This window comes from Mustela putorius, unplaced genomic scaffold, assembly GCF_011764305.1.
Source record: "Mustela putorius furo isolate JIRA1106 unplaced genomic scaffold, ASM1176430v1.1 tig00000929_pilon_pilon_pilon, whole genome shotgun sequence".
Lineage (NCBI taxonomy): Eukaryota > Metazoa > Chordata > Mammalia > Carnivora > Mustelidae > Mustela > Mustela putorius.
The window spans coordinates 1,885,747-1,899,919 of record NW_025421520.1 but is presented as its reverse complement, the minus strand read 5'-3'; the positions used below and the strand labels follow the sequence as shown (position 1 = coordinate 1,899,919).

The 14,173-nt window shown below is 42.7% G+C and overlaps 1 protein-coding gene across 12 annotated transcripts in view; it reads left to right on the top strand.

The window, feature by feature from the left end:
* The window catches only part of RNF32 (ring finger protein 32), a 39,204-nt gene that overhangs the window by 5,082 nt on the left and 19,949 nt on the right, over positions 1-14,173 (top strand). For 8 of the 12 annotated variants that reach the window (XR_001181762.2, XM_045086294.1, XM_013063266.2 and 5 more), the window contains 4 exons: positions 1,062-1,204; positions 9,405-9,437; positions 10,191-10,315; positions 10,499-10,607. Coding sequence is in view for 11 of the 12 variants with exons in the window: in XM_045086294.1 (XP_044942229.1) it covers positions 1,062-1,204; positions 9,405-9,437; positions 10,191-10,315; positions 10,499-10,607 (410 nt within the window). In the remaining variant the exon portion in view is untranslated. Of the gene's footprint in view, positions 1-1,061; positions 1,205-9,404; positions 9,438-10,190; positions 10,316-10,498; positions 10,608-10,713; positions 11,103-11,322; positions 13,510-14,173 lie in introns of those variants that run through there. The other 4 variants (XM_013063273.2, XM_013063271.2, XM_013063272.2 and 1 more) reach the window with 4 other exon arrangements.

Genomic DNA, 14,173 nt, shown 5'->3' with positions numbered 1-14,173 from the left:
CCCTACAGCTGTGATGTTTCACAGTGGTGGGATTTGGTGTGAATCCTTTGTTCTGGGCCTTCCTGGGGCCTCTCAAACTAAAAACTCACTTCCTCTTGTGGGAAATGTTTTAGGCTATTTTAAGATCTTTACTCTTGATTTTCTGTTTTCTTTACGGAATGTCTGTCTTTCAGATGTCAGGCCTCCCTAGTCTGGTCCTTTAGTTTTCTTATCTTCTGTCTCCTGCTTTATCTCATCTTCCTACTTTCTATGAGATGACTTTAACTTTCTCTTCCAGTATTTGAGTTGACTTTCACATTTCTATAAGAGTTTTGATTTTTAAGAGCTCTTTTTTTGTAGTTTGAATGTTCCTGGTACAACTTCCTGTTCTTGTTTTGTAGATGTAACACTTCCCTTTCTATCTGAAGAGAGCCCATAGGGTGGCACTTTACCCATTCCCTCATTTGGGGGTCGTGTGGGGGGTGGATATTGGTGCTCGCACCCTGCCAGCACTGTGCCCCAGCTGCGGCAGCTCCTACTGGGACGTAACCTATGCTTGATGCAGAGGAGACACATGGTGGGCTCTCAAATATTGCTGAAGTAAGGAATTGATCCTGACAATAATTATACATTGTAAGAATTTTTAGCAACAGAAGAACCTGACAGACACTCATTCTGTGAAGGTCACTGGTGGCAAAAACTAAACTAAACTAAACTGGCAGAAGACAACACTGAAGCCTGAAAGACAAATTAGGTGAACAGCGAGAACCTTTGGCCAATACATGTGAAAGCCTAGTATTCTTCAAATTTTCTTTCTTAAAACTGGATAGCAGTCCTGCCTCCTGTAGAGGATATTGTGAACATGATGTAGGTGTGGGGAATCCTTCACAAATAAAAGCATAAGCCACAAATGGAGGTATTATTACCATTGACTTCTATACACCATGGAGGATTAGCATTCAGTGGAAGTACATGGTATGTTTTGCTTTCAAATTTGTTTACACAATAATATCATTAAACTGTATCTGAGTTCTATATTCTAAATAGATTGCAACTTCTGTTTCGTATTGTTTTAACTTTAGCACAGAAGCTGGGCCTCTTTGAACCTCCGCCACCACCACTATCCTCAGATGAATGGGAAAAAGTGAAACAAAGATCCATCCTGCAAGGGGACTCTGTGCAGCCGTGCCCAATATGCAAAGAAGAATTTGAACTTCGCCCCCAGGTGTGTAACCTGAAGATCAGATAAGCAGGCTTGGGAACTAGACTGAGCTGGATCCTAAGATCCCAGGTTTCATTTTTCTAGTTTCTTCTGCCTATGTGACCTCAAATACTTTTACGTTTTCTTTTCCATTAATTAAAATGTATATGTAAGAAAGAGCTAAACACCCTCATCAAACAGTTTTGTTTATTTACCAAATGATATTCTCAAGTATAAAGTTCATACAAAAGGAATGCTTCCATTCCGCTGGCTGGAAATAGCTGAGGAGAGACTGGAGGCACCACTAAGAGGAGGCCAGGCCAGGAAGAATGAAAGCAAATGGAAATTTTAAGTTGTTTTGTGAATTGAAATGATAAAAGAAATGAAAAACTAGGCTCACATATCTCCAAAGAATTTGTGTAAGAATCTTCAAGTAAAATCTTTTAATAATCTTTATTCGTGAAACTTTACCACAAGAAGGTTGATGACATAATAGATAAAATGCAATCAATCTTGATCAAAGGTTTCCCTGTACATACTATGTCTGCCTGATCCATTGTCATCTCCTGGCAGTTAGGGACACTTCCACTGCTAGAATTTTGTGTTTTATTTTAAGCTAGTGGCCACCCTACAGCAGTTTCCCATGTATGCAGCATTGTGATTCCTATAGAGCAGGCACTTGGGCATTTGCTGGAAAAAAAAAAAACAGCAAACAGAGTCAAAGCGGGCCCAAAATTCATAGCCTGGGAAACCTCCAGCTTTACTCTCTACCTGACACTTAACTCTCAAACTTAATTTGTTTTAATGAGTTTCATCGTTAACAAGTTAGTTCACAGTCATAAAACGTTTGTTCTTCGCTAATTTGATTTTACAAGTTATTTTAAGTATACTTATTGTATTCCAGTGCTCTATCAAGACCTAATCTTACATATATGAAAGCTAGGTATTTTAGTAAAATGTTAACCCTTAAACCACAGAATCATCATCTAGTATAATTTAGCATTTTAGTGTAGCAAGAGTTAATAGACCCACACAGAGTCATTCCGGCCCCAGCAACCTCTTTTTTTCTGTGCTGTAAGTATTGAGCCCGACTGTTGAATGACGGATGAAAACTTACACGGAGTCTCAGAAGCAGGGCAGCAGGGGCTCAGGGTACATCATCCCTACCATTTCCTCTGTTCTGTGTTTTATACATTTCTCACTAAATTCTTATTTCCATTTCGTCATAGAGATGCTTGTGTTTATTTTGCATCTTTAGCTCGTTATTCTTGTTATGCTTGGTTTTCCTTTCCTTGTTCCCAATAGTTGGCATTTCCTCAGCATTTGATGATTTCAGTACTTCGGACTCCAGTAATTCTTGCGCATCACTAAGGGAAGCACTGTACCCATTTAACAGATGCGGAAATAAGTCTAGCAATCCACAGCCGGGTGGCTCGGGAAATGTTTGCATGGTCAGCTGGAGTCTAATCCCAACTTCTAGGACATCCTTAGTGCATTTAGCACGATTTAATCATTCATTGTTATCTCAGAGAATGTTTGCCAAAATCGAACATTTATGTACATGTAAAAGTCTAATACTTTAAATATATGGAAGTACAAAGTTATTCAGTACAGATAATCAAATATCTATTGATAAAACACCCAAAGACTATTCTAGAAAGTATGAGGAGAAGAGTTAAGATGGAGGAAGACTAGGGGGACCCTAAGGTTGCCTTGTCCCTCAAACACAGCTAGATAATTATCAAATCGTTCTGAACCCCCAAGAAATCAGTCTGAGGACCGTGATAACAAAACCGCAAGTCTGTAAGTAGAAAAGCAGCCAGAAGGTAGGAGGTTCAGAGAGTTGGTCTGAGAGAGCTACCACTGTGGGTACTGCAGCAGGAAAGGAGCCCTGTTTGCAGAGACCACCACAACGGATTATACAGAGCAGAGTGCGATATCTGACAAAGTCTCACGTTTTAGAAGTCTGCCACCGCCGGGGTCATGCCTGGCTTAAACATGCTCAGGAGGGTCGGCGGGGTGGACCCAGGAGTGGATAGGGTAGTCTGAGGTTACCCTGGATTGCGAGAAGAACCGGTGGCATCAACATGCTTCGCTCTTTGCAGGCACAGGAGCAGGGACTCTGCCTGCAGGCCACGTCCGGGTGCCGGCTCTCTGCGCCGCCTCACCATAAACTCTGCACTGCTGTGGGTCCTGCGACCACTTTCCTGGCATGGTCCAGGCAAATGGCAAAAGCATAGTGACCCACTCCCCCAGAGGAACAGTATGGTTCTGTGCCCCAGGGGTCCCTAAAATTGTGGCGTTATAAAACCCAGTCCCACCTGGGATAAAACAGGTTGGACACAGGCAGAAGGTAAAGGTAGGGATCTGAGGGAAGCTTGGAACACAAGAGGGGTGACTGATTGCCCTTCTGTAGGGGTTCCCCGAAGAGTGAGGGGGAGCAAGAACCTTCCGGTCCGGGGCTAGAGAGCACGGCCTGCCATGTTCATCCCACCCATCAACGATGAAACACCTCAGGGGGCAGCACAGTGCAGCCAAGTGGAGAGGAGCGGCTTACACCAAGCCCTGCCCCCTGTGCCTCGCAGCTGCGTTTGCACTAGCACAAGCCCATCTGAGAATCAGTGCGACAAGCTCCTGCCCCAGAAGGCCAGTACAAACACCTTGCAGTTACCAAGTCGGCTGATCATAGAGTACAGCAAAGCTTAATTAAGGGGAAATAGGATTTAGCTTTCTTTTAATATTTTTTATAAATATAAAAATATTTATATAAATATAAATATTATATAAAACATATAAAATAAAAATATAAAAAATATTTTCTATAATATATAATAAAATATATAAAATACATATATTTATAATGAAATATATTTATTATAATAAATAATATATTTATAACAAATATATAATATGTGATATATAAAATATTAAAAATATTTTGTTTATAAAAATATATAAAATATATATTTATTTTATGTATAAAAATTATATGAAATATATAAATATATTTATATATTATATAATATAAAATGTTATATATAAAATTATGTATTATATATAATATAAAATATATATTATATGTAAGCCTTATATAAAAATATAAGATATATTTTTATTTTTCAATTTTTTAACTTTTTATCTTTTTAATTTTTAATATGTGTGTGTGTGTATGTGTGTATATATGTATGTACATGACTTTCTGTTCTTCAAATTTTTACTTAAATCTAATTAGTTAACATACGCTGAAATATTGGTTTGAGGAGTAGAATTCAGTGATTCATCACTTAACATACAATACCCAACGCTCTGCATGAAAAGAGCCCTCCTTAATGCCCATCATCCATTCAGCCCATCCCCCACCCATTCCTCCATCAACACTCAGTTTGTTCTCTATCTTTAAGAGTCTCTTAAGGTTTGTTTTCCTCTCTCTTTTTTCACTTCTCCCTCCCATATGTTCACCTGTATTGTTTCTTAAATTCCACAGATGAGTGAAACTATGATATTTGTCTTTCTCTTTTTTCACTTTGCATAATATAACTCCATTCACATCACTGCATATTTATAGTAAGACCTCGTGCTTTTTGATGGCTGATGGCCGTTCTTTTTGATGGCTGTATCTATATTCTCTTAGGTATAGATATAGATACACCACATCTTCTCTATCCATTCATCAGTTGATGGACGTTTTGGGCTCTTTCCCTAGTTTGGCTATTATTGATAATATGGCCAGGGATTTAATCAATACAGATATAAGTGAGATGTCTAAACTAGAACTTAAAACAACAATTTTAAGGATATTAGCTGGGCTTGAAAAAAGGGATAGAAGACTCTAGATAAATCCTTACTGCAGAGATAAAAGAACTAAAATCCAGTCAGGATGAAAGGTAAAATGCTATAACTGAGGTGCAAACCCAAATGGATGCCATAAAACGAGGATAGATGAACCAGAGGAACAAATCAGTCACATAGAAAATAAAATTATGGAAAGTAATAAAGCTGAAAAGAAGAGGAAAAGAAAGGTAATGGATCACCAAGGTAGACTTAAGGAACTTAGCAACTTATTAAAATGCAACAACATTCGTATTTTAGGCATCCCAGAATATGAGAGAGATAAAAGGACAGAAGGTTTATTTGAGCAAAGTAGAGCTGAAAACTTCCCTAATCTGGGGGAGGATACAGACATCAAAATCCAAGAAGTACAGATAATTCCTATAAAATTCAACAAAAGCTGGCCATCGCCAAGACATATATCACAGTCAAATTCACAAAATACACAGACAAGGAAACAATCCTGAAGGCAGCAAGGGGGAAAAAGTCCTTAACCTGTAAGGGAAAACAGATCAGGTTCACAGCAGATCTGTTCACAGAAACTTGGCAAGCCAGAACAGAGCAGAAGGGAATATTCAACATGTCAAATGGGAAAAATATGCAGCCAAGAATACTTTATCCAGAAAAGGCTCTAATGTGGAATAGAAGGAGAGACTAAAAGTTTCCCAAACAAAAAGGAGCTCATGACCATTTGACCAGCCCTGCAAGAAATATTAAGGGGGACTCTTTGAGTTGGGGGTGGGGAGAGACCAAAAGCAACAAAGACTAGAAAGGAACAGAGACCATCACCAGAAACACCAACTCTACAGGTAACACAATGGCACTAAATTCGTATCTTTCAATAATCACTCTGAATGTAAATGGACTAAATACTCCAATAAAAAGACACAGGGTATCAGAACAGCTTAAAAAACAAGATATGCTGCCTATAAGAGACTCATTTTAGACCTAAAGACACGTACAGATTGAAAGTGAGGGGACAGAGAATCATCTACCATGCTAATGGATGTCAAAAGAAAGCCAGAATGGTCATACTTATTTATATATTCATTTATTTATTTGAGAGAGAGAGAGTGTGTTCACATGCAGGAGGTAAGGTGGGGGGACAAGGAAAGAGGGAAAGCAGATTCAGTGCTGAGCAGGGAGCCTGACATGGGGCTTGATCCCTGTACCCTGAGATCATGAACTGACCCAAAGGCAGATGTTTGACTAAGCCACCCAGACACCCCAGACAAACTAAATCTTAAAATGAAGACCATAACAAGAGATGGAAGAAGAGCATTTTATCATAATTAAGGGGTCTACCCATCAAGAAGCTCTAATAATGGTAAGTAAATATTTATGTCCCCCAACTTAGGAGCACCCAAATATATAAATCAATTAATAATAAACATAAAGAAGGACACTTGGGTGGCTCAGTTGGTTAGGCATCCAACTCTTGATTTCAGTTCAGGTCACGATCTCAGGGTTGTGAGATCAAGCCCCACATCAGATTCTATGCCCAGCGTGGATTCTCTCTCCCTCCCTTTCCCTCTCCCTCTACTCCTCTCTGCCCTGCTCGTGCATGATATCTCAAAATATAGCAATAATAATAATAATAAACAAGAAAACTGGTAATATAATAATAGTAGGGGACTTCAACACCCCACTTACAGAAATGGACAGATCAGCTAAGCAGAAAAATGAGGAAACAATGGCTTTGACTGACACACTAGACCAGCTGGATTTAAAAGATATATTCAGAACATTTCATCCTAAAGCAACAGAATACACATTCCTTTGAAGCGCACATGGAACATTCTCCAGAATAGATCACATATTGAGTCACAATCAGCCCTAAACAAGCACAAAAAGATCAAGATCATACCATGCATATTTTCAGGCCACAGTGCTATGAAACTTCAAGTGAACCACAAGAAAAAAATTGGGAAGACCACGAATGCATGGAGGTCAAAGAACAACCTACTGAAGAATGAATGAGTTAACCAGGAAATAAAAGAAATTTTTAAATACATAGAAGGAAGTGAAAATGAAAATACTACATTCCAAAACCTTTGGGATACATCAAAGGCAGGCATACAAGATGAAGGTATATTGCAATACAGGCCTACCTCAAGAAGCAAGAATCATTGGGACCCCATCAAGGTAAAAAGCAAAGGAAAATCAACAAAACTAAAAGACAGCCTATGGAATAGGAGAAGATATTTGCAAACAATAGATCAGATAAAGGTTTAGTATCCAAAATCTATGAAGAATGTATCAAACCCAACACCCGAAAAACAAATAATCCAATCAAGAAATGGGCATAAGATATGAACAGGCATTTCTGCAAAGAAGACAAACAAATAGCCAACAGACACATGAAAAAATGCTCCATATTACTCTGCAACAGGGAAACAAATCAAAAGTACAATGAGATACTACCTCATACCTGTCAGAATGGCTAAAATTAACAAAAGAAACAGCAGGTGTTGGAGAGGATGTGGAGAAAGGGGAATGCTTTTGCACTGTTAGTGGGAATGCAAACTGGTACAGCCACTCGGAAAACAATATGGAGGTTCCTCAAAAGAGCTAAAAATAGAACTACCTCATGACCCAACAATTGATTTACTAGGTATTTATCCAAAGGACACAAAAATACAGACTTGAAGGGGTACATACAGCCCAATGTTTATAGCAGCATTATCAACAATAGCCAAACTATGGAGAGAGCCCAAATATCCATCAACTGATGACTGGATAAAAAAAATGTACACACACACACACAGAGACACGGAATATTACCCACTTATCACAAAGAATGAAATCTTGCCATTCACAATGGCATGGATGGAGCTAGAATATATTATGCTAAGTAAGTCAGAGAAAGACCAATACCATATGATCTCGCTCATATGTGGACTTTAAGAAAGAAAACAGATGAATATATGGGAAAGAGGGGAAGGGTGAGAGAGAGATAAACCCTAAGAGATTCTTAACCATAGAGAACAAACTGAGGGTTCATGGAGGGAGGTGGAGGGGGGGGATGGGATAGATGGGTGAAGGGTATTAAGGAGGCACTTACTGTGACGAGCACTGGGTGTTGTACATAAGTGATGAATCACTGAATATTGCACTGTATGTTAACTAAGTAAAATTTAAATTAAAAAAAAAAAAAGAAGAGAAACTTAACCCTACACTGAGAGGAGCTAGAAAAGGAAAAGCAAATAAAGCCAATAACCAGCAGAAGGGAAATAATAAAGATTAGAGCAAAAATAAACAATCTGGAAACAAAGAGCAGACCGATGAAACTAAGAGATGGTTTTTGAAAGAATTAATAAAACTGATAACCCCCCCAGCCAGACTTACCAAAAAGAAAGAGGAAGGTCCCAAATAAACAAAATCATAAATGAAAGAGTAGTGATTGCAACCAACAGCACAGAAATACAAACAACCCTAAGAGAATATTGTGGAAAAATTATACGCCAAAAAACTGGCAATCTGAAAGAAGTGAACAAATCCCTAGAAACCTACAAACTATCAAAATGGAAACAGGAAGAAATAGAAAATTTCAACAGACCCATAACCAGCAAAGAAATTGAATCAGTAATCACATCAAATGTGTCTGAGACTTCAGTCATCCCCAAGAGTCTTGCCCGCCGTCTCTTCTCTTGGCCCCAGACACTGGAGAGAAGAGAAGCCAGTGGCCAGAAGACCAGCCCCCTTGTGGGCTCCTTCCGCACTGGTATCCTGCTCTCTCTCATCCCCCAGTTCTTCTGGGAGAACCACACACCTTCCTCCTCATCCTACAGCCTCGAGTATCACTGTGTGGTGGGGACTCTGGGCCACAGAGAGGAGACATTTTCTTGTGAGCATACTTTCCCCACATTTGAGAAAGAAGAGATGATTCCAGCGTCTCTGGACTTATTTCTGGAACTCTCTGTTTAAGCATCACAGTCAATGAGCTGCAATGCTAAGCACTCCAGGACTGCAGCTCAGCTGAACAAAGCCCTGCACAGAGATGCCCGTCCCCTCCCTCTGCACCCCCTTCCCCCCACACCCTGGTGTGGGCTGGGCCCCCCCAACACACACCCCAGCTTGCTTCCTTTCTCAGGATCTACCCAGGGAATACACCTATTTCAGAAGCTGGGACACTTACTAGCAGACACGTGTGTTTGATGTTTCAGACTGTCGTTAACTTAGTCTTTCTTGTTGAATTATATGCCTGTGCTGTGCTCAACTTAGATGCTAAATATTAGAAATATCAAGGTTATTAATCTGCTTTTTTAATTTTTCAAAGAAACAACACAGCCTACCTTTTAAGCATTCAGAATTTTTCTTTTAATTAATGCATTTATGCTGCTGCTCTTTTAACACTAATTTAAACTTCAAACATTCTTTGTCTTCTCATGCACAGGTGCTGCTTTCATGTTCACATGTGTTTCACAGAGTAAGTGACTCGCGCCCTCCCCTGCCCCGATAGAGTGAGCGGGGTGCCAGCCGCGTAGCTCTTACTCATTGAAAGTTTCCCAAGATGAACCACTTATTTTATCCATAATCACCACTCGGGAGTTAGAAATCTGACTTTAGGCTACAGAATAATTCATTGTTTTGAAAATCACGAATTTTTTTTTTCAAAGATTTTTTATTTATTTATTTGACAGAGAGAGTTCACAGTAGACAGAGAGGCAGGCAGGCAGAGAGAGAGGGAAACAGGCTCCCTGCTGAGCAGAGATCCCGATGCGGGACTCGATCCCAGGATCCTGAGATCATGACCTGAGCCGAAGGCAGTGGCTTAACCCACTGAGCCACCCAGGCGCCCGAAAATCACGAATTTTAAGTGACAAAAGAACCACACGTGCTTGTGTAACACAGTGCTGTTACTAACATTCCTCACAGTGAGTGGCCGCCTGCTCCCTGTGTCCTGACTGCATGGTAGCCGTCTATACTGGGCTCACCTGCCTTGACACAAGTGATTTTCAGAAGTTTTTGATGTATGTGCATGTATGTTCTTGTAAAATTTCATTTTTGGAACAAGTTTCATGAGGAAGGTGTTAACATCTGATGAAATGTCTTCCCTTCAGAATCCAAACCGGACTGTCTCATGATGATGAGAGGAAAGAACACTATAATTACATTAGGAGTAAGAATGTTATTTATAAGTAATTGCTCATAAAATTTTAAGTGAAATGTTCTTCTTCAGGCATGCCTCCAGGCGTTTGAAAAGTTCACAAATAAAAAAACCTGCCCTCTCTGTAGAAAGAACCAGTATCAAACCAGAGTGATTCACGACGGAGCCCGGCTGTTCAAAATAAAGTGTGCCACAAGGTAGGAAGGGTCCGTCCCCCTCCCCACAACATCCCCAGCTGCGGCGCCGGCTGGTGACTCATTCTCAGGGAAGGAGGGGCTTTGCCTCCCTCCTTGGCCACTGCCTCCCCCCGGCCTCCCCCCTGTTTTGAAATACCTGTCAAGGCCATCCTGAGTGAGTCATGTCAAACATCTGTGTTCCAGGATCCAAGCCTGCTGGAGGGGACACGTGGTCAGGAAGTGGTACCAAGACCTGAAGAGAAAGGTTCCTCCCACAGACGCCAAGTTGAGAAGAAAATTCTTTGAAGAAAAGGTAGGTCCAGGGCCTTGATTCTCCTGGTAGTGTGCCCACCAGTGGTTCACTGGGGTCAGGGAGGCCCACCGAGGCGGTGAAGCCCAGAGACTCACTTCGTTTGCAGGCCTTTTACAGATGCTTGAGAAGCTGCTAAAACCCCATCCCACCTGGATTTCCAACCCAGGCAGTAAAATACTTCTAGGTTTTCTTTTCTAGTTAAATCATAAACATCCTAAAATTGAAAAAAGGTTCAATTCAAAGCAACTTTGGTTTGGCTGTTTCATGACACTTGCTTAAATAATCTCTTCAGAGGAAGGAATGGATAAAGCTTAAGTTTTCACATCCCCTGAGTTGCAGGTTAAAATGTTTTATTTATAAAAATAGAGTTCCCACTGTGCTACAGTTTTACCAAGTGTCTCATTGGGCCTCATGGGGTCACCAAAATGTGAGTTTCAGAAATAAATAACCTCGGTTTCTACCCTTTCTTTGAATAACTTTTTAGCTTTTTTTTTTTAAGATTTTATTTATTTATTTGACAGAGACCACAAGTAGACAGAAAGGCAGGCAGGGGATGATGGGGGGGAAGCAGACTCCCCGCTGAGCAGAGAGCCCCATGCGGGGCTCGATCCCAGGAGCCTGAGATCATGACCTGAGCCGAAGGCAGAGGCTTAACCCACTGAGCCACCCAGGTGCCCCAACTTTTTAGCTTTCATGTTTATTTTTGGCTTACCAGTTTTCCACCCTTGTACCCCACAAGGCGGGGTAGAGCAGAGGAGCCGGCGAGCCTGGGTTCCAGCCTCAGCCCGTCCCACCAGCTTGTGGCTCCGGGCACAGCCTCCGGGCTCAGCTGTAACAGGGCAGTCATGACCTGAAGCCCCAGCGCTGCTCTAGGACTAACGCCCAGTAGGCCATGAGATGCGCCGCTCTTCCGTCCTGTGTTGTCCGAGCTCGTCCTCACGGTGACTGCTTCAGATGTGGCCACAGCCCCTGCTGCCGGGGACAGCACTGGATGAGGCTCTGGCGTTCTGACATCACGTAGCTTTAAATCGCAAAGCTGGAACTCACCGTCGCACTTCCCTGCCGCCTTCTTTATGGAAGTGTCCCTTACACGTTTATTTAGCTCTTCCTGCACCTGCTTTGTGAGCCTGCACTCGCGTTGGGAGTCAGAGTGATGAAGATTACCCTTTACTGCGTAAGGAGATCCCTGGTCCGTTAGAATGTGAGGCCCGAGGGACGGCGGCCCTGTGCCCCGGGGCAGGGGCCGCCGTCCACCAGAAGCGTCAGGCTTCCACAGACTCCCCGTCCGGCCTTCTCACCCGAGGTGCGTGTCTCTGTGCGTCGCGTAACCTCGCCAGCTTGTTTGTGCCCTGGCTGGGGGGCTTCTCCAGAGAGCCCAGGACCGCGTAGGGATCCTGAAACCAAGTGCATTTAGGCTCGACCCTCAAACGAGATGACGCCGGACTGTCCCGGGGCCCTTCCTGATCACTCAAGTAGTTGGTCCAGGCAGTGAGTACAAAAGAAAATCGGGAACTCGACTGATTATGATGTCATTAAATCTCATGGATTTCATTAAGAAAATACACTTAGCTACCCTCGAGAGAAAGACATTAAATGCGATATAGGAACCAATAACCCTAAAATCCTGAATATCCTGAAGACAAGGAGACGTAACCACTGCTGGAGATGAGCCCGTGCGGCAAGGGCAGCCCGAGCGCAGGGGGAGAGGCCACAGGTGCTTGGCTGCTCTGCAGGCGGGGGTCCCCTCCGGCGGGCACAGGCGTGGGGCGGCTCCGGCCGGGGCAGCGTCCACAGCAGCCCGCTGGTTGCCCAAGAGGAGGCAGGGCAGAGCAGAGGCTATGGAGAGAATCTGCCATTCTACTTGTGAGTAAGAAAAACTCTATTTTCTGAGCCGTTCGTGCACCTTGTGGCATGAATCGGGGAGCACAGGCTATGTGAGGGACAAGGACAGAGTCCTAGTGAAAGCCCCCTCCCTTGCTGTCTGGGGGGGGGGGGGACAAGAGAAAAGCTTGGCTTTGTTCAGCACCACCCGTTTGACAGAAGCAACAACAGATCGGCTAAACTGCTGCGAACTGCCTGGAAATGTGAGCCTCTGCTCTAAGAGCTGGGAGAGCAGTGGGCTGCCCTCGGTCCTCCCCTCCGCTCGGACCTTATCCGGCTTCAAAAAGCCCCGTCTGTAGGCCAAGACAGTGGATTCAGCCTGGGCGGGGGTCCGCAGTGCCACTCCCGCGCCGAGGCCGTCTTAGGGCCGTCGGTCCCCTCCTCCCTCTCCGGCCGGGACTGGCGGCCTCTCAAGGGGGGCTCACCCTCGAGGCCGGGAGCGGCTCTGAGCCTGGTGGGTTGTCACCCTTCTCCTGTGTTTTCCTCACGCTCGCCTCTCTCCTGGCTCGGACAGGAGTTCTGATACATTATTATTATTACTCTTAGTAATTCTAATATAATAGTCTCTTGGCTTTCAAATCAGAAATTATTAATTTTTTCTCTTACAAAATTTTAATTACAGATGATAGTCATGTTACCTATGTGTGTAATTTTTTCATTCACATATATCATCTTATTATAATTTTTTAAAATACAGGCTACATTCTGCTTTCACATAAAGCAGAATTGTGAGACTCCAATGATCATACATCTGTACCCAGACACAAACACACAAATGTGCGCACGCGTACAAAGACACACACTGTAATTCAGATCATTCTTCCCCCAAAGTGCTGATTTACTGTCATACTCAATTTGTTGAACAAATAAGCACTTTATAACTGCTTCAGCTATCTGTTAATTAGATCGATAATCCGCGGCTCTCTCTGCTACTTTCCTAAATGTTCACTTCAGTTTCTTCATTCCTCACCCTACTCACTTGTCCCATTTGGCCATAAACATTGAAATCTATAAACCCAAACCTCATTTTATTTTTTTAAATCCGGTTGATCAACCTCCAGTGTGATATCAGCGTCAGGTACAGAATCGAGCGACTCAGCACTTGCATACAGCAGTGTGCGTCAGTGCGCGCCGCCACCGGTGGGTGCCCTCTAATCCCACCACCTCTTTAACCCACCTCCCCTCCACCTCCCCTCCACCTCCCCTCCAGTGACCAGCAATCTGTTCTCTAGAGTTAAGAGTCTGTTTCTTGGTTTGTGTCACTCTTTTTTTCCCCTTTGCTCATTTGTCTGTCTTAGATCGCACATATCGTGAGATCATGTGGCGTTTGTGCTTTTCTGACTGATTTTACTTGCATGATACACTCTGGCTCCGTCCATGTTATTGCAGATGGCAAGGGCTCGCTATTTTTGATGGCTGTGTAGTATTCCACTGTATGTACGCACACACCACATCTTTCTCCATTCGTCCGTCGATGGACACTTGGGTTGGCGTCCATAGTTTAGCTATTGTAAATAGTGCAGCACTAAACATAGGGGTGCAGGTATCCCTTTGAATGAGTGTTTTTGTATTTTGGGGTAAATATCCAGGAGTGTGATTACTTCATCATAGGGTCGCTGCAGTGTTGACTGTTTCCTGCACTGGGCAGAAGCTTTTGATTTTGATGGGAGGCCCAATAGTTTATC